This window comes from Jaculus jaculus, chromosome 1, assembly GCF_020740685.1.
Source record: "Jaculus jaculus isolate mJacJac1 chromosome 1, mJacJac1.mat.Y.cur, whole genome shotgun sequence".
Taxonomy (NCBI): domain Eukaryota; kingdom Metazoa; phylum Chordata; class Mammalia; order Rodentia; family Dipodidae; genus Jaculus; species Jaculus jaculus.
This window is the reverse complement of record NC_059102.1, coordinates 222,813,155-222,833,505: the sequence shown is the minus strand read 5'-3', so window position 1 is coordinate 222,833,505 and position 20,351 is coordinate 222,813,155. Positions and strand designations below refer to the sequence as shown.

Below are 20,351 nucleotides of genomic sequence, written 5' to 3'. Positions count from 1 at the left end.
CTTTAACTTTTTTAAAAACATTATTTATTTGACAGAGAAAGGGGGGGGGAGAGAACAGGTTTTCCAGGGCCTCTAGCCACTGCAAACAAACTCCAGACGCATGTACCCCCTTGTACATCTTGCTAACGTGGGTCCTGGGGAATCAAGTGTGGGTCCTTTGGCTTTGTAGGCAAACACATTAACCTCTAAGCCAATCCTCCAGCCCACTTTTAACTTTTTTTTTTTAATTTCCTAATTTGGAGAGATGGCTCAGCAGTTAAGGTGCTTGCCTACAAAGCCTAACAATCCAAGTTTGATTCCCTAGTACCCACATAAAAGCCAGATGCACAAAGTGGCGCATGCCTCTGGATTCCTTTTGCAGCGTCTGGAAGTCCTAGTGCACCCTTCTCTGTCTCTCTCTGCTGCCAAGTAAAAATATTTCAAAAAAATTTTAAACATTTCTATATTGGGCCAGATATGGTGGCACACCTTTTTTTTTTTTTTTTTTTTTTTTTTGCTTTGTTTGGTTTGGTTTTGCAAGGTAGGGTCTCACTCCAGCTTAGGCTGACCAGGAATTCACTGTGTAGTCTCAGGCTGGCCTCGAACTCATGGCATTTCTCCTATCTCTGCCTCCCAAGTACTGAGACTAAAGGCACGCACCACCACGCCAAGCTGGCATACACCTTTAATCCCAGCACTCAAGAGGCTGAGGTAGGATCACCATTAGCTCAAGGCTAGCTTGGGCTACAGAATGAGTTCCAGGTCAGCTTGGGATAGAGTGAGGCCCTGCCTTGAAAAAAGTAAAACAAGTCGGGTGTGGTGGCGCATGCCTTTAATCCCAGCACTCAGGAGGCAGAGGTAGGAGGATGGCCATGAGTTCGAGGCCACCCTGAGACTCCATAGTGAATTCCAGGTCAGCCTGCGCTAAAGTGAGACCCTACCTCGGAAAAAAAAAAAAAAAAAAAAAAAAAGTTAAACAAATTTTTGGAGGGCTGGAGAGATGGTTTAGAGGTGAAGGTGCTTGTTTGTGAAGCCTAAGGACCCATGTTAGACTCTCCAGGCCCCATGTAAGCCAGATGCACAAGCATGCATGGTGGTACATGCACACACATCTAGAGTTCAATTCATGGCTGGAGGCCCGTGCTTGCCAATTCTCTCTCTCTCTCTCGCTCTCACTCTCTCATTCTTTCACATTAAAAAAAGAGAGAGAGAGCGGGCATGGTGGTGTACACCTTTAATCCCAGCACTTGGGAGGTACAGGAAGGATGATCACCGTGAGTTCGAGGCCACCCTGAGACTACAGAGTGAATGTCAGGTCAGCCTGAGCTAGACCGAAAACCCTACCTTGAAAAACCAAAACAATAAAAAAGAAGAAGAAAGAAAAGAACAGGGCCAATCTGTTTGGCTTGCCTCCAAAAAAAAAAATCTTTATTCATATTTGTGAGCATACATTCTAATTCCTGTAGTAAATTCTCAAACAAAAACTTCCTATATTTGCTGGGCATGGCGGCACACGCCTTTAATCCCAGCACTTAGGAGGCAGAAGTAGGAAGGTCGCCATGAGTTTGAGGCCACCCCGAGAATACAGTGAATTCCAGGTCAGCCTGGGCTACAGTGAGGCTCTACCTTGAAAAAAAAAAAATCCTATATTATAAAGTGTAGCCCAACATACAACTGAAATCCAAGTACTCAGGAGGCTGGGGTAAGTTTGAGGTCAGCCTGGGCTAGAGTGAGACCCTACCTCAAAAAAACAAAAAAAAAAAGTAAAAGAAAAAGTAGGCTCAGCCCTCCACACCTTTGATACTGGAAGGATGTTTTGAGTGGCATCTCTGTATCTGTCCAGCCTCACCTGCACTGTCTCCAAGGAACAGGTAGCCCAAGGTGTGTGCCTTTGCCTGTGATTTCAATGTCCAGAGTTACTTCATTGGCCATTCTTGATGAGCCTGGAAGAATTTCCTCCTTGCAACTATGTAAGAGGCCAGTGGCCTCTGCAACTCAGCTACTGGCCTCAACATTGAGGACCTCATCAACCATAATGGGAACAAATTCTAGCCTTACCCGTAGCTTTACTCCTAAAATGTTCCTTTCCTCTGTCCCATGGCCATGGGGAGCCACAGTGGGGGCTTTGGTGTACTTTGAAGGTCCCAGCACTACTGCCTGCTTCATGGGCAGCCTTCTCAGATATCAGGGCAGGGCTGTGATAGTCTCATGTGCAGTGAGAGATCCAAGCCATGGAGTGGAACACCTGCAGTGGAGCACCTGAGCAAGAAGAGAGGAACTGACTGATGCTATGAGAAACATCCTTGCCAACTCTTGTTTGCCCTGGCACATGTGAAGTGGCCAGTTCACCACTGGCCATAGTGAAGCCAGCCCCATGATGTGGGACTGTCAGCCATGGTCCTGAAGAGATGGCTACAGCAGGCAGAGCCAGGTGCTTGGGGCAGAGGGTCTAACAGTAGTGCAGGCTCCAATGAAGAGTGAGCCCACAAAGCCCCATGCACCCTGTCGTGGCCTTCTTCAACAAGGTGTCTGTGGGCCTTGCTGGCATGTGTCACCACATAGCCTTTTGTGGAGTAGGAGTGGTTGGTGTTTTGAGGCAGGGTCTCATGTAGCCCAGGCTAGCTTTGAACTAGTAGCAATCCTGCTTCAACCTCCTGCATCCTGGGATTACAGGTGTGTGCTATTGTAACTGAGTTGAGATTTTTGTTTGGGTATGTGAGAGAGGGAAGGAAAACGTGTGTATGTGTGTCAAAATGAGTCCAGGACCTCATATGCTAGACTAGTACTCTACCACTGAGCTACACCCCAGGCTTTGAGTTGAGTTTGAGACTTAGTGTTTTACCATTGGGAGCTGTCACATAGAGGATCTTCCAGCCTTACCCCAAACCAAATGTCCTTACCAATAGGGCCCATGGTCTATAGCCTGAACAGGTGCTATAGGGTAGGCTCCTCACCACACCATGAGATCAGGAACAAAATCATGTTCCCACAGGACTTCTCAACTTTAACCTGAGAACATTGGGCCTCCAAGTGGGACAGTGTGAACAGGCACAAAGAATCTGGTTGGAGGGAGTCACAGGTCCCGATGCCCTCACAGTCCCAGATGTCCACAGTAGGAAACAAACCTGCCCACCTCAATCCACTCAGCATCTTCCCAAAGCAGGCGTGTAGCTCAGGTTGCTGTCCTTCACAGGCCCAGGATGTCTGATTCCACACATCTAATTGGTTTGGCTGCTCCAACTGTTGAAGAGACCCACTTGTCTCTGCCAGTGTGAGGACATGGATAGAGCAGGAGCAGGGACAGTTTTTTCCCAAGATGGCTGCGAGTACTTCAGAGGACACTTTAGATGGATTCTGTAGTTAGGAGTTTGCCAAGCAGCAAGAGGAAAACCCATGCTGGGCTAGGTTCAGCAGATGCACTCAGAGCTGCCCTATTCCTAGCCCTTCCATTTACCCTTCACTGCTCTTGTTGTCAGGAGAGTAACAACATGGTGGTGCCTGCCATGCAACTGGCCAGCAAAATCCCAGATATGTCTGTGCAGCTGTGGTCGTCGGCCCTGCTGAGAGGTAAGTGGTGGCCAACCCTCATGTGGCCCTTAGGGCTGCTGAGCATACCTTGAAGGAACTTTGGCTCTGATAGGGTGGCCTTCATGTACCATGGTTCCAGACATGTCATGGTGAAGTGCTTCTCCAAGAGACTGTTTTAAGGATACAGGGCCTATACATGGTGTCTCACTTCCTCGCACAGGCTCATGACATGGGAGATGCCATCTGGTGAGCCAGAGCTGTGGGTCCTAACTCACCTTGGCTTCTCCCCTTCACATGCAACATGCATATGACAGGACAACCCTGTCCAGAGTGCACAGTGTGTGTGTGTGACTGTAGGCTGCTCACTAGAAAATGAGAGCACACACTGGGGAGTAGGTAGGAAAGAGCTCCTGCATGCCCTAGGATTGCCTGTTGCTCCTTGGGAGGTCAGCAAGGGACCCCATGTCTATCCTGAGGGACATCGTCTTGGCCATCTCTGAGACTGTCTCAAGGGTATGATCTCATTATGTCCTCAGACCTGAACAAGGCGTGCGGGAACCCCATAGACGCCCACGAAGCTGCACAGATGCACCAGAACTTCTCACAGCAGCTGCTTCAAGACCACATTGAGGCCTGCAGCCTACCAGAGCACAATCTGATCACGGTGCGGTCCCTGTCTGTCCCTCATCTGATCACCATTTGGCCCTCTTATCTGTCCCTCACCCGCCTCCCTGCCTCAATCAGCGACCTCTTCAGTGTAGTGACATATTGGGGGAAGCATCCAGGGAAGAGCTGCCAGCCTAAACCTTCGTCTTCTCTCCACAGTGGACAGATGGCCCACCCCCTGTACAGTTCCAGGCTCAGAATGGACCCAACACCAGCCTGGCCAGCCTTCTGTGAAGCCCCTGCAGGCCCATGTCCTTACCTTCCATGACATTGGAGCTTTCCTGGAAGCTCACTTGCTTGGGTGTTCATAGGCCCTTCTTAAAACTGTCCAGAGCTCCCAAGTGTCTAGGGGCGATGGCCAGGCCCACACAGGAGGATACGTTAATGGGCCTGCTTCCCATCCTGTGTGCTGGGGACCTGCACCACCTGACAGTGCCCACAGAGAGCAAGTCAGAAGGAAGAGTCGATGGCCCACAGAACAGCCCTAGTCCCAGCACTTTCCCCAGCCTGCTTCCTCTCCAGCATCATTCCCTATGACAACTGGGAATTCATCTTCCAAATTACCTTGGTTGTATCCTGTCCCATGCAAGGATGGTGTACTGTGTACACAGCAAGTTGGGTATGTGTGCAATGAGGATTCACAGAGCTCCAACCAGGCCTGAGACCCCCATTTCTCCAAGTCACAAATTTCAGATTGCGTCTTCATCCAAGTTGGTGCACAGAGCAGAAATACCAGTTGGACCTGAAGGAAGGGATACTCTGAGACCAGTTCCTGCTGAGACCATTGTAGACCCAGCTGGCATAGAACTGCCTCTCAAAGGGTTTGGGGGCTGTGAGAACCTCACTGTGAGGAAGGTGCCCCACAGGTGACAGCCATTTCCACTGGCTTTCAGGTCTGTCACCTGGGTCTTATGAAGACCACTTCTCAGAACCTTGAAACCTTGGAATTTGACTGACTGAAAGGGCATCTAGACTGCTCTGCTAGCTGCCCCAGACTCCCAAGAGGTCTGGCAGGTGACAGCCTGAGCACTTGCCAGCTCTGAGTGACCAGAGGAACCTGGCTCTGACCTTCTGTCTTCCTCCATCCACAAGGTGGAGCCCACACAGTGCCCAGGACCCAGCCCTGCACTAAGTTCATGTTTGCAACATGGCCCCACCTATTTATTTAAGCCTTTTTTTTTTGTTTGTTTTTGCTTCTAGGGCATTTTTACATAGAGCAGTTGAAACAAGAACCTTACAACTGACATCTGTCCTTATATTAGAGTGCTTTCAGTAACCAAGGGTGACACATGTGCACAGAGTTAAGGATGAGGCTGAGATCGTAAGAAGATTCTACTCAGTGTTTAATATCAACTCAAGTTGCAAAGCCCAAATCTGCATGTGTGTGCCATCTCTGAGCCTCCCCTTGGCGGCAGCACCTTGCTGTCCCCTCCTGCCACTCTTGGGACAGTCAACACGTAGTCCTTTAGTGTAGAAAAGACTAAAACCTCCTTCGGACAAGGGGAGCAGGAGATTGTCACAGGTAAGGTGCTAAAAACCAGCTGTAGGTTGCCAGGAAAGCCAAATCCATGGGCTGTGTCCCTGTACACAGCTGTTAACAGCAACTCAGGCCAGGGTCCCTAGTCTCTGTATCTCCATCTCCATGAGCGCTCTTCCTCCCCGCCCCTCCACCCTCAAACCTCAGATAGAAACTGCTACACTGTGCTGCAGGTGAATTAGTTGCTTGTGTTGTTTTGTTTAAAGGTGTGTCATGTGTTATAATGTCTTTTAATGGTTTTTGGCAACACAGTTTTACCCTGTATGTTCTCAGCCAGTGTTTTTAATCAGGTAAAAATTGTAAATGGAAAATGTTAAAAGAGAACCATGGAACATCACCTCCTGTTGACCAATTTCTTTTCTTACAGTTGAAAGTGAAATCACAGACATGAAAGCTGGGTGTGGTGGCACACGCCTTTAATCCCAGTACTTGGGAGGCAGAGGCAGGAGGATATCCATGAGTTCAAAGCCACCCTGACACTACATAGTAAGTTGCAGGTCAGCCTGGGCCAATGTGAAACCTTACCTCGAATCCCCCTCCCCCACCAAAAGAAAAATCACTTGCTGTCTCTGTCATCACCCTTCCTTGTGAACCATGACATTGGAGCCTGGCGTGGTGGTACACACCTTTAATCTTAGCACTCAGGAGGTAGAGGTAGGAGAATCATTGAGTTTGAGACCATCCTGAGACTACATAGTGAGTTCAAGGTCAGCCTGGGCTAGAGTGAAACCCCACCAGAGGGGAATGGACGGGACATTGACCTTCCCACCTGACCTGGCGCCTTCTGCACTATAGGCTGCCTGGTTACAGTCAAGGAGTGAGAGAAAGCAAAGCCCTTTCTAAAATCCAGCTCTCCATCCTCTTTTTCTTTGCCCTCCCCCTCCAGGTGAGGCTTTGCTATGTAACTTTGGCCAGTCTGAAACTACATTTGTAGCTCAGACTTCCAAGTTCTGGGATTACAGGTGTGAGGGTTTTTGGTCCCCCCCTTCCCCTCAAGGTAGGGTCTCCCTCTAGCTCAGGCTGAGCTGGAGTTCACTATGTAGTCTCAGGCTGTCCTTGAACTCACGGCGATCCTCCTACCTCTACCTCCCGAGTGCTGGGATCAAAGGTGTGAACCACCACGCCTGGCATTGGCGCTTTTTTTCCCCTCTTTTTGGTGGTAATGGGGAGAGTTTATTTTATTTTATTTATTTATGACAGGAGAGAAAGAGAAATGTATGTTCCAGGGCCTCTAGCTACTGCAGACAAACTTCCAGGTATATGTGCTACCATGTGCATCTGGCTTACATGGGTTCTGGGGGATTGAACCTGGGTCTTTAGGTTTTGCAGGCAAATGCCTTAACTGCTAAGCTATCTCTCCAGTCCCAGAATTTGGATTTTTGGAGAGGGTTGGTAGAGACAAAATCTCATATAGCTCAAGCTGGTCTGGAACTTGATGTATAAGTGAAGATAGCCCAGATCTCCTGATTCTTCAGCTTCTTATCTCCCAAAAGCTATGATTATGGAATTTCAGGTGGTACCACCACTCCTGGTTTCCCTATTTTTAATTTTTTGTTTGTTTTGAGATAAGAGTCTCATTTCAGACTAGATACAAATTTGCTGTATAGCTGAGGATGACTGTTGTAGTTACCTTTACTTTTCTGGGGCAAAACACCTAACCAAAAGCTGCTCATGAGAGGAAAGGGTTTAATTTGGCTTGGATTCACAGTGGAAGTTTTGTGATGACAAGGTAAAGCAGAACATGTGGCAGTTACCACAGCAGGAGGCAAATAGTAAGAGAGTGCTGAGCTAATAGGGGCAAACGGGGGCTTATAAACATCAAGATCTGTCCCTAGCAAGGCTGTACCTCTCAGATTGCTACCAGCTAGGGACCAGGCGTTCAAAACACAAGAGTTTATGGAGGAAATCTGATTCAAACTACCACAATGACCAACTTCTAAGTTTTTGGTTTTTTTGAAATGGTCTTAGTCTAGACCAAGCTGACCTAGAACTAACTCTGGAACCTAGGGCAGCCTGGAACCCATGGCAATCCTGCCACTTCCTCCTGAATGCTGATATTAAAGGCAAGAGCCACTGTGCCCAGCTGATGACAGGATTTTTATTTATTTTACTTACTTGAGAGTGACACAAAGAGAAAGAAGCAAATAGAGAGAGAATGGGCACGCCAGGGCCTCCAACCACTGCAAACGAACTCCAGATGCATGCGCCACCTTGTGCATCTGGCTTACATAGGTCCTGGGGAATTGAATCTTCAATCCTGGGATCCTTAGGTTTCACAGGCAATCACCTAAACCATCTCTCTGGCCCAATGACAAAGTCTTGATTCTCCTTGCACCACTATGCCTGGTTTATTCAATGCAGGGGACAAGACCCAGGACTTCCTGCATGCTAAGAAAGCACTCTACTAAAGCACTCTACTAACTAAGCTACACCACTAGCCCCTCGTCCCTATCTTTGTTTCGTGTGTGCAGTCTGGAAGCTAGAGAATGTCAGTGTACTCTATCTTTATTTCCTTGAGATGGAATCTCTCACTGAACTCAGAATGTCTGTTTTTCAGTCAGTAAACCTCAGGGATTATCCTGTCTCTACCTCTCAGCACTGGGGTGTTGTGTGTGTGTGTGTGTGTGTGTGTGTGTGTGTGTGTGTGTGTGTGTGAGTGACAATGCCTGATATTGTACATTGGTACTGGAAATTGAACTGAGGTCCTCATGCAAGTGCATGTACCAACTGAGCCATCTACCCAACCCTGGGTCCCTTTTTTTTATGGTTATTTATTTATTTATTGATGTAGGGTCTTGCTCTAGCCCAGGTTGAACTGGAACTCACTCTGCAGTCCTACACTGGCCTCAAACTCACAGCGATCCTCCTACCTCTGCCTCCTGAGTAGTAGTAAAGGTGTATGCCTTCCAGAGTGCTGGGATGACAATAGTGAGCTAACATTCCTGCCTTAGGATTGTTTCTCTTGCCTTGTTTTTTTTTTTTTTTTTTTTGGATGGGACAGGATTTCACTCTGTAAGCCAGGCTGTACTGAACTCACTATATAGACCAGCCTGGTCTTGAACTCATGGCCATCTCCCTACCTCAGCTTCCAGAGTATTGGGATTATAAGTGTGAACCACCATACCCAGCTTGATTGCTTTGCTTTGTGTCCTGATTTCAGCTTTTGGACTCAAGCAGTTCTGCCTCAGCTTCCTGAGTAACTAGAGCCTGTTTTGTTTTATGAGGTTTGGTGTCCTAGAACTCACAGCAACCCTCCTACCTCTGCTTTCCAAGTATTGGGATTAAAGATGTGCACCACCATGCCCAGTTCACATAACTTGTTAACAGTATATTGTTTGTGATTTATTTTATTTTGCTTTCTGAGACAGATTTTTCTCTAGACCAAGCTGACCCACTCTGTAGCCCAGGCTAGTCTTGAACTCACAGCAATCGTACCTCAACCTCCTGAGTGTTGGCTGGGATTATAGACATGAGTGTGAGTCATCATGCCTACCTGCTCTTGTTCTGTTTTGTTTCTTTTGAAGTACAGTCTCACTCTAGCCCAAGCTGACCTGGAATTCACTCTGTAGCCTCAGGCTGGCCTGGAACTCACAGCAGCCCTCTGCCTCCCAAGTTCTGGGATTAAAGGCATTCAGTCAGGCTAGAGAGATGGTTTAGCACTTAAAGCACTTGCCTACAAAGTCTAGGGACCCAGGTTTGATTCTTCAGTACCCATGTAAGCCAGATACACAAGATGGTACATGCAGCTGGAGTTCATTTGCAGTGGCTAGAGACCCTGGTGTGCCCATTTTCTCCCTCTCTCTGTCTCTCAAATAACTTTTATTTCAAAGTAGGGTCTCACTTTGGCCCAGGCTGACCTGGAATTCACTATGTAGTCTCAGGGTGGCCTCCAACTCATGGTGATTCTCCTACCTCTGCCTCCTGGATGCTGGGATTAAAGGTGTGCACCACCACGCCTGACGAATGAAATATTGAAAAAAACATGCAGGGGCTGAAGAGATGGCTTAAGGTTAAGGCACTTGCCTGCAAAGCCAAAGGACCTTGCTTTGATTCCCCAGGACCCATGTAAGCCAGATACACAAGATGGCACATGCATCTGGAGTTCGTTTGCAGTGGCTAGAAGTCCTGGTGCACCTATTCTCTCCCTCTCTCTCCCTTTCCCTCTCTCAAATAAATATATATATATTTTTTAAAAAGGCATGTGGTACTGGAGAGATGGCTTAGTGTTTAAGGCATTTGCCTGCAAGCCAAAGGATCCAGGTTCCATTCTTCAGAACCCACATAAGCCAGAGCACAAGGGGATGCATGTATTTTGAGTTCATTTGCAGTGGCTGGAGACCCTGGCAAGTCCATTATCTATCTCTCCCTCCCCCTCTCTCAAATAAATTATATTTTAAAAATAATAATAAAAGGCATGCAACACCATACCCGGTTCTTTTTTCTTTTTTTTTGGTGGGGGGGGGGCTGGGGGAGTTCCTGGTGAACAGTATCCAGGGCCTGCAGGTGCTGGACAAGTGCGCTACCTCTGAGCCACACCTCAGCTCTATAAATTAATTTTTCCATAGGTTTGAATAACAGGAAAAGAAACATTCTTGGTGCTGGGGTGTGGAGAAATTGGTAGCATAATTGCATAAGCAGGCAAGAAACCCTGTGCTTAGGCTGGAGAGATGGCTCAGTTGTTAAAGGCACTTTCTTGCAAAACCTGATGGCCTGGGTTTAATTCCCCATTACCCCCCCCCCCCCGCCCGCCCCAGACTACATAGTGTATTCCAGGTCAGCTGGGCTAGAGCAAGATAACCTCAGGGAGAAACAAGTCTATATAAGAAGTTGGGTGTGGTGGCACATGCCTTTAACCCCAGCACTTGGATCATACTTTACATGGATACTGGGAAATAGAACCTGGGGCAGCAAGCTTTCAAGCAAGTAATCCCAGCACCTGGGAAACAGAGTAGAAGGATCATCACTGTGGGTTTGAGGCCAGCCTGGGTCTATAGAGTGAGTTCCAAGTCAGCCTAGGCATGAGATGCAACCTTGGGGGAAAAATGTTTTTTAAGGGTTGGTTACAGTCCACAGTTCTAGCCATCCATATCTTAAAACATACCCCTACAGGTGAGGACACTACTGAGCTTTCAGTGTCACACCATCACCTTACTCTGGCTTCAGAATATTCTCATCACCCAAAACGAAATCATGCACTCAATGGCTGATGCTACCCCCTTCTCTATAACTCTGGCAACTACTGATCTATCTTTTTCTAATTCCTTTTTCATTTATTTTTGAGTCACAGAGAAAGAGAATGGGCGCCCCAGGTTCTCTAGCCATTGGAAAGGAACTCCAGACACATGTGCCACCATGTGCACCTGGCTTACGTGAGACCTGGAGAATCGAACCTGGGTCCTTATTACACTTCGCAGGCAAGTGCCTTAACCGCTAAGTCATCTCTCCAGCCACCCCCCTTTTTTTAATTGAGGTAGGGTCTTACTCTAGTCTAGACTGACCTGGAATTCACTATGTAGTCTCAGAGTGCTAGGATTAAAGCCATGCCCACCAAATCCAGCTGGCTTGCCTGCCTGCCTTTTTTTAAAAAAATTTATTTGAGAGCGACAGAGAAAGAAAGAGGCAGTGAGAGAATGGGTACAGCAGGGCCTCCAGCCAGTGCAAATGAACCCCAGATACATGCTGCTTGTGCATCTGGCTTATGTGGGTTCCGGGGAATTGAGCCTCGAACCAGGGTCCTTAGGCTTCACAGGCAGGCGCTTAACCACTAAGCCATCTCTCCAGCCCATTTTTTTTTTTTTTCAAGGTAGGGTTTCACTTTAGTCCAGACTGACCTGGAATTCACTCTAGTCTCAGGGTAGCTTTGAACTCATGGCTGTCCTCCTACCTCTGACCCCCCCTTTCCCCCAGTGCTGATATTAAAGGCATGTACTACCATGCCTGGTAATCCATCATTCATCTTTGATAGACATTTGGATGGTTCCCCTTGTGGTGACTCAGAGTAATGCAGCTGTGAACCTGCCCACACTTGGTTTTATTTGAATAATTTTCTTGAGTTGGCCCATTTTGGGGGGAGAGGAAGGAAGGTTTTCACCTGGAATTCACTCTGTAGTCCCAGGCTGGCCTTGAACTCACAGTGATTCTTCTTCTGTCTCCTGAGTACTGAGATTAAAGGCATGCAGGGGCTGAAGAGATGGGTTAGTGGTTAAGGCACTTGCATGAGAAGCCTAAGGACTCAAGTTCAATTCACCAGTACCTATGTAAGCAAGATGTACAAGGTAGCGCATGCATCTGGAGTTCCTTTGCAGTGGCTAGAGGCTCTGGTGTGCCCATTCTCAACCCCCCCCCAAAATAATATTTTTTAAGGCATATGCAGGTGTTGGCCTGCAAAGCCTAATAACTCATGTTCAAATCACCAGGTCCCACGTAGCCAGCCGCACAAGTGATGCAAGCAAATGTTGCACATGCGCACAAGGGGGCACATGTGTTAGTTCATTCGCAGTGGCTGAAGGTCCTGGTGTGCCCATTCTCTCTCTGTCTCGCTCTCAAAGTAAATAAAAAGCTTTTTTAAAAAGGCGTGAGGCTGGAGAGATGACTTAGAGGTGAAGGCATTTGTAAAAAGTTTTTTTAAAAAGTGGGGCTGGAGAGATGACTTAGAGGTTAAGGCGTTTGCCTGCAAAGCAAAAGGACACAGGTTCAATTCCTCAGGACCCATGTAAGCCATATGCACAAGGTGGCACATGTGTCTTCAGTTTGTTTACAGTAGCCGAAGGCCCAGGTGTGCTCATTCTCTCTCTCCCTCCCTCTCTCTCTCAAATAAAAAATTTAACAAAGGTCTGAGCCGGGTATAGTGCCACACGCCTTTAATCCCAGCACTTGGAGGTAGAGGTATAAGGATTGCTGTAAATTTGAGGCCCCTCTGAGACTACATAGTGAATTCCAGGTCAGCCTGAGCTAGAGCAAGACCTTGCCTCAGAGAAAAAGTGTGTGCAGCCACATCTGGTTTGTCTTATAGCTTTTTTTAAAAAAACTACAACAAAAGAAATCACTGGGCTGAAGAGAGAGCTCAGCAGTTAAAGGCATTTGTTTGCAAAACCTGTCAGCTCAGGTTCATTTCCCCACTACCTATGGAAAAGTCAGACTCATAAAGTTGTACATGCACATGGAGTTGGTTTGCAGCAGCAAGACTCTATCTCTGTCTTGCAAATAAATATTTTATATATATACACATACACACACACACACACACACACACACACACACACACACATATATATATATATATAATTTTTTTGTTCAAGGTAGGGTCTCTCTCTAGCCCAGGCTAATCTGGAATTCACTATGTTGTCTCAGGCCAGCCTCAAACTCAAGAGTCCTCCTACCTCTGCCTCCTGAGTGCTGGGATTGAAAGTGTGTGCCACCATTGCTGGCCTAGCCCCTTTTTGTTTGTTTGTTTGGTTAGTCTTGTTGTGGTGGGGGGTTTTGTTGTTGTTGTTTTGTTTTTTGTTTTTCAAGATAGGATTTGCTTTAGCCCAGGATGACCTGGAATTTACTATGTAGTCTCAGGGTAGCCTTGAACTCATTGCAATCCTAACTCTGATGCCCAAGTGCTGGGATTAAAGGCATGCACCACCATACCCGGCTTGCTAGGATTTTTTAAGTATTTTATTGTCGCGTCCGCCTGACCAGCAAGGAAGACACAGCCACCAGTTCTTCTTACAGTAGTTTATTCAGGCAACTTCAAGCTTCATCTCCCCGGAGCCTCGGGCGGGGCTTCCTTATAAGCGCACTCACTCCGCCCAATCACCCCAGGCTACGCAACCTCTCCAGGCAAGCATCAGAAGCCAATGAGCAGCGCTGAGGGCGAGCTCCTCCAAATATGGACTTGTTTGTCCCAAGCATAGAACTTCCGTCAGGCGCCATCTTTAGGGCTTGGCCCGAGGGGCTCTCCACATTTTGTTTATTGATTATTTATTTATTTTCAGGGAGGAGAGAGAGAATGGACACGCCTGCAAACGACCTCCAGATACATATGCCACATTGTGCTTCAGGCTTTATGTGGGTACTTGGGAATTGAACCAGAGGTTGTTAGGCTTTGCAGACAAGTGACTACAAATGGACACTACATACATGTGCCACTGTTTGCATCCAGTTTACATGGATGGCTTGGAAATGGAACCCCAGGTTGCAGAATTGACAAACCAGTGCTTTAATCACTGAACCATCTCCCTGATCACCTATTTTGTTTGTTTCTTTACTATGGAATGAACCAGGGCCTGTGTACACCTTAAAGGCTATTTAGTACAGATAGGCAAGGGCCTGGCTGCAAAGACTTTGCACACCACACAAGCCTCTGGTGGGAGTCAAATCCTAATTTTGCTTGACCAGAGCTCAGTGCAGCACGTGGGCCTGATGTGGAATGTTACTACCTGGGACTGTAGGCAGTAGGCCTCTTCTGAGCTGCCTTAAGTGAGGCTCAGTGACAGGACTTTGGCCTAGAATATGGGAGGCCATGGGATCATCCACAGTTCAGAAACCAAAACACTTTAAGGTGTGGTGACTATTAGAATTCAGGATTGAGAGCTGGAAAGATGGCTTAGCAGTTAAGGTGCATGTCTGCAAAGCCTAAGGACCCCGGTTCAATTCTCCAGATCCCACATAAGCCAGATACACATGGTGGCACATGTGTCTGCGTTTGCAGTGGCTAGAGTCCCTGGCATGTCCCTTCTCCCTCTCTCTCTCTCTCTCTCTCTGTCTCTAATAAGTAAATAAATTTAAAAAAAAAGAATTTGGGGGCTGGAGAGATGGCATAGCGGTTAAGCGCTTGCCTGTGATGCCTAAGGACCCCGGTTCGAGGCTCGGTTCCCCAGGTCCCACGTTAGCCAGATGCACAAGGGGGCGCACGCGTCTGGAGTTCGTTTGCAGAGGCTGGAAGCCCTGGCGCGCCCATTCTCTCTCTCTCCCTCTATCTGTCTTTCTCTCTGTGTCTGTTGCTCTCAAATAAATAAATAAAATTTAAAAAAAAAAAAAAAGAATTTGGGATTGACCAGGGTGACATGCAGAACATAAGTAAGAGAAGAAGCCAAGCCTCCTGTAGTGTGGCAGAAAAGAAGCTAAAAGTTGAACTGCTAACACTGAATTACTGTAAGTTTATTGCTGAGGAGCTAAACCTATCTTTGTCAGCAGATGGAAAAATTCCAAAGAAGAAACTGTTCAGAAAGAGCCCAAAGGGATAAGATGGAAAGACAGTTTAGGCTAAAACAAAGTAAAATGGAGTTCATTGTTAGGGTGGGCTGACTACAGAAATGATAGATATGCAAATTGTCACATCTTGGTTATTCACTTACCCCGCCCCTTGGCTACGAAAAATATAAAATGGAAATGAAATCACAGCTTGGGGCTTAAGCTTCTTTGGAGGGCTACCTCAAGCTTTTTAGCCCCCAGGTAACAAACTCCTACTTTCACTCATTCTGGCATTGGAGTGATTTTTCCAGAGAATTTCTACAACAGCCTGATAACTCCTGGAGTCTGGCCATATTCAAAGTTTTATGGTCCAGAAGAATCTTTTCAGCGAGGTCAGTGACTCAAATCCTTCAATAACAGCAGCCTGTTATTCAGTACTCTGAATGTGGAGGCAAGATCAGAAGTTCAAGGTAGTCGTCATCTATGTAGTGAGTTTGAGGTCAGCCTGGGCTACATGAGACCCTTTCCCAAAAAAAGAAGAGGGGGGAAGAAGAAGGCCTTTCGGTATAAGCAGTTACGTTGGCCTGGGTTTAATAGGCTAGGGCCACATGACACCTTGTGATAATACATGTCAGGGTCAGCTATGACCTTTGCATCCTTCCTAGGAATGAAGACCAAAGACCAATCTTCCCCCTTAGGAAGTGTATATTGCTCTCAATTCCACTGTCCAGCCCTACGGTGTAAGAGATTCCACTGAACTGAACAGAGAAAGGCCCTGGGAATCCAGAAAGTCAAGTCTGGGAGACTTGAATCTTAAAGGTCACACAACCACTCCCCAAGGTTATGTTAGCTAGAAACAAACATTTTTTCTGGAGGCAGAAGGGGGAGCAGGAAAGAAATCTCAAGAGACTCAAGAAGTCAACAAATCTGAGAAAGGGTTGCAAGACCTTGTCCTAAAGCTATATAAAGGGGAAACAACTACTGGGGGTGGGGGGAGACTCCTATGGAGCTGCCTGCAAGTGGTGCAGTGTGCTCCAGAGATGCAGCTTCCTTGAGTCAAAGCAGCTATGGGAGGTCATCATCCAGGATGGTATGAGACTTCTTGTGGTGAGGCTGCATTTGAGTCAACTATCGCTCCTGTAAGCAACCCCTCACCCTGCTCTGTGAGTAACCCCAATAAACTTACTGGTTTGCCAAACTGTTTTTGGTGTAGTTATTCTTTGGTCTGTCGTCTGTGCCCTATCTGGGGAGAAAATGTGTGTTCACATCACCCTAGGGAAAATGTTTCCTGTAACACTTGGCCTCCAACATGGGGCACGACAACCAAAGATGAGCTTGGGAGGAGCCATTTCATGGTCCTGGTAGCAAAGCATACATCTGAGGCTGAGGGTGAAGCATTTTCAGTGGAAATCCTGACATGCCTGTCTATTCCTGTGTGGTGTGTGGTGATGTGCTTTCTGGCAGTAGTGGCGTTTGCAGGGATGTTGCTGTGGGTGTAAGACATGTAACTAAGACTGCGCCATCAGGAGGAAGAGTGGGAGGAATCCCAGACCATGGCCATTTTAAGGAAAGTGTAAGAAAAGCAAAAGAGAACATTGGACTTGATCTCTACAGGAAGACTGTTTATTGAGAGGTATGGCTGCAGGATTAATAGCCTTCTCTGAAAACTAGAGGGAACTAAAGAGTTAATAACTATTCCTAAGACCAGCCGGCAATAAAGAAACTTCAGAAGCATGACCTTGACAGGCCTGTCTACTCCCCAATGATAAACTTCCCTTAGCTCAGAAAACCTTGAGGGAACAGAAACCATCTGGTGGGATATCCTCCCTAGACAATTTTTGCCAAAAAAAAATGCTTATCCTGAGTAAAGACACAACTAGAGTTCCTTATCTACTTTCTTGGACCTACAGCTGGTCCAGCCTGTTTTTAGGATCCTTCTTATAACCGTGCACCCCAGCCAGGCCCAGTGCTTCAACCTTCATCCCACAGGAAGGTTGCTGCCTCTCTCTGTTACTCTCAGTTAACTGTCTTGTCTGTAGAGATCAAGTCTGGTGTTCTCTTTTGCTTTTCTCTTATACTTTCCTTACAGCAGCAAGGAGCAACTTCCTCCCCATGGGATCAAGGCTGAAGTATTGAGCTAGGCTGGGATTCAAGCTTATAAGGAGGATGCTAAGAAAAACATTTGTACCAGATGCAGTAGATAAAGAACTTGTAGCCATCTGTGTCCTTGTTCAGAATAGGCTTCTTCGGCCAGAATTGTCTAAGGGAGGATACCCCAGATGGTTTCTGCACCTTCAAGGCCCTCTGAGCTAAGGGGAGGTGTCAGGCTTGTGTGAGGCTGAATGCCCTTGCTGTTTATGGCCTTCTAGTCTTAGGGATGATTGTAAACTCTTTAATTTCCTCTGGTTTTCAAGGAAAGTTATTAATTCTTCAGTCTGGACTCTGGAAGGATAAAAAAGATTGGGGAGAACTGGTGGACTGTGTGGACAGGAACATGGTGGCACAATTTTGGACTACTTCCTGCTGGGGGGAGCAGTAGATCTCTCAGGATGTCCTGTGCAGTCCTGTGGAGGTTGGATGTCCAGGGGCTGGTTTCAGTGGCCATGAGGAATTCAGTGACTCGTTGTGAAGGAATGCATTCTGTCTTGGAGGAATTTAGTGAGGCATCTGAGTATGCAAGGGCCAACAAGGAGAATTACAATAATTGGAATACAGTACGTGTCAGAAACAGGATAGGTTGAACTTGAAGGGTGTAGAGCTGTGAGCCTAAGGACCCAGGTTCTATTCCCAAGGACTGACATAAGCCAGATGCACAAGGTGGTACATGTGTCTAGAGTTTGTTTTTAGTGGCTGAAGGCCATGGCATGCCCATTCTCTCTTATCTGCTTCTGTCTCTAATAAATAAATTTTTTTAAAGGAGTGAAAAAGATTTGGTCTAGGTAAGGTAGGAAGTATAAGAGATTAGTATTAAAGCAATATTTGAAATATAGAGCTAGGCATGGAATTAAAGGTGTGCACCACCACACCTGGCAAGTTATGTCTTTTTAAATATATATATATATTATAATTTATATATATATATATATATATGTGTGTGTGTGTGTGTGTGTGTATATACATACATATATATATATATATATATATATATATATATATATATATATATATATATAATTTATTTATCTGACAGAAAGAGGCAGAGAAAGAGAGCAAATGGACACGCCAGGGCCTTCAGCCACTGCGAAAAACTCCAGATGCATGTCCCCCCTTGTGCATCTGGCTTATGTGGGTACCAGAGAGTTGAACCAGGATCCTTTCACTTTGGAGGAAACCACCTTAACTGCTAAGCCATCTCTCCAGCCCCAAAGTTATGTCTTGTACTGAAGTAAACTTTTATGCTGGTGATGTCTTGTAGTGTAATAAACTTTTATACTGGTTATATCCCATACTACATAGTCTTTTGTACTGACAATGTAGTTTTTGTACTATTTCAAGGCTATAGTTTGTATTACAGCTTCTGATCTGGCAAGCACTAAAATTATCTTCTATTTCTTTTTAATTCCATAACACAACTACAAATATCTCTCTACTAATTAACCATTTTTCAGACCCAAGGACTCAGAGCACACATGGAAAAAGTTGTTTTTTGTTTTTGTTTTTGAGCTGAGAAAGAGATAAGAAAATGTTTCTTGTCCTTTTTACCTTAGGAGGTCCAGTCACCCTAATTCTATCCCCCTTTATTTCTCCCTCTTATGAGAAGACACTCTAACTGCTATTAGGGGACAAGGACAAAGACTTCAGATCCTTACTACTTCCTGCTGAATGGGACACTAAGCGGTGGCCAATTTTGTTTGGGTTTCCGTATCTTCCCTGTTCAGGAAGACAGGTGACTTACCAAGCAGCCAGTGTAGAAATGTCCCATCATTTCCAGTGGCCTCATGACCTGGGAGCACAGGCCAAAATATTGGCCCCTTGGCTTTGGCTTCTATGTAGGCAATTAACACACTTAGAAAGGAAGTAACACCAACCTGGATGTGTGTACATATAGAGCACATTTGATTACTAAAGTATATTTAGTTAAGGAATGGTACAAGAGCTTTTAAAATCATTTTGTCCAATCTTTTAAATTTTTGTTGTACTGTGGCAGCATAAGCCATATATCTGAGACATAGGAAGTAGGCACATCTCATACTTAAAATATATAACATTTATAAATATAGGCAGAACATGTTATCAGTCTTAAAAACAATGCCAATTAATTTAATAAACAAATTAATTTAACCTAGTAATTGTTAGAAAAGGACAAGTAAAACAGTATAAAGTCTTAGTACTTGTGTTTGAAAACATCTTTGATTAGTTCAGATACCTGTGTGGGTACCAGAGAACATTGGAAAGAGAACCATAGAGCTTGAATATTATTTTTGCAGATGAGGACCATTGTTTGAGCATGAGGCTATACCCTAAAGTAGGGAATATGTCTTAAGTGTTAATTTTGTTATAAGCACTGGACTTATTTGAGACAGTTACTTAACATACAACAGAGAAGAATCTGGTCTTTTTTTTTTTTTTTCTTTTTAGCCAAAACAGCTAGCTAAATTCTAATATAACCCTTGGTGAAACTTTTTTGAGAGAAAAGACACCATTTGACAATCAATGATTTTGGTTTAGTCTTGATAACTATTGATTTTATGTACCATAGAAATTTTTATTAACATAAAACAGTTTTATGTTGCTGTCCCAACATGTTTTAACCTGAAAATTAGTTTTTTGTTCTTTAAAAGTTTGTAAACAGTTGAAAAATCTCTAACTTCAGGTGTAGTGTTTAGGTTTAGCCTGAAAATTCTTTCCTACACATACACATCTTTATCCACAAATTTTAACATTTTGATCTAAGTTCCACTCAAAAAGCATTTTTTTTTACTTTTTAAAATATGTATTTGCTTTTTTTCCAATTTTTTAAAAATTTTTATTAGCATTTTCCATGATTAAAAAAAAATATCCCATGGTAATTCCCTCCCCTCCCCACACCTTCCCCTTTGAAATTCTGTTCTCCATCATATTACCTCCCCATCTCAATTATTGTACTTACATATATACAATATCAATCTATTAAGTACCCTCCTCCCTTCCTTTCTCTTTCCTTTATGTCTCCTTTTGAACTTACGGGCTTCTGCTACTAAGTATCAAAAAGCATTTTTAATGAGCATTCTATGTCCAACATTGAAAACTTCCTTCCCAATTCCTTCAATCAAGTCATCTCACCCATTATTAAACATCTTTCTTATAAGGCTATTAAGAAAAATTATACCAAATTGATTAATTCTATTACTCACTAACAAGCAAGTAAAGACAATTTTATATCTTTAATACCAATAACACACTTGGAAATGATTTTATTAGGAGTAACTAAGACAAATTTGTTGCTATCTTGAGGCAGGCTGGCCTGGAAGTCAGGTCAGTT

At 45.3% G+C, this 20,351-nt stretch overlaps 1 protein-coding gene across 3 annotated transcripts in view; it reads left to right on the top strand.

Annotated features, from left to right (window-relative positions):
* The window catches only part of Mau2 (MAU2 sister chromatid cohesion factor), a 39,852-nt gene extending 33,805 nt beyond the window's left edge, over positions 1–6,047 (top strand). For 2 of the 3 annotated variants that reach the window (XM_004665994.2, XM_004665993.2), the window contains exons 17-19: positions 3,456–3,546; positions 4,044–4,171; positions 4,333–6,047. In XM_004665994.2, the coding sequence (XP_004666051.1) occupies positions 3,456–3,546; positions 4,044–4,171; positions 4,333–4,407 (294 nt within the window). In that variant the 3' untranslated portion in view covers positions 4,408–6,047. The remainder of the gene's footprint in view (positions 1–3,455; positions 3,547–4,043; positions 4,172–4,332) is intronic. The other variant, XM_045146184.1, reaches the window with a different exon arrangement.
* Positions 6,048–20,351: the final 14,304 nt, after the last annotated feature.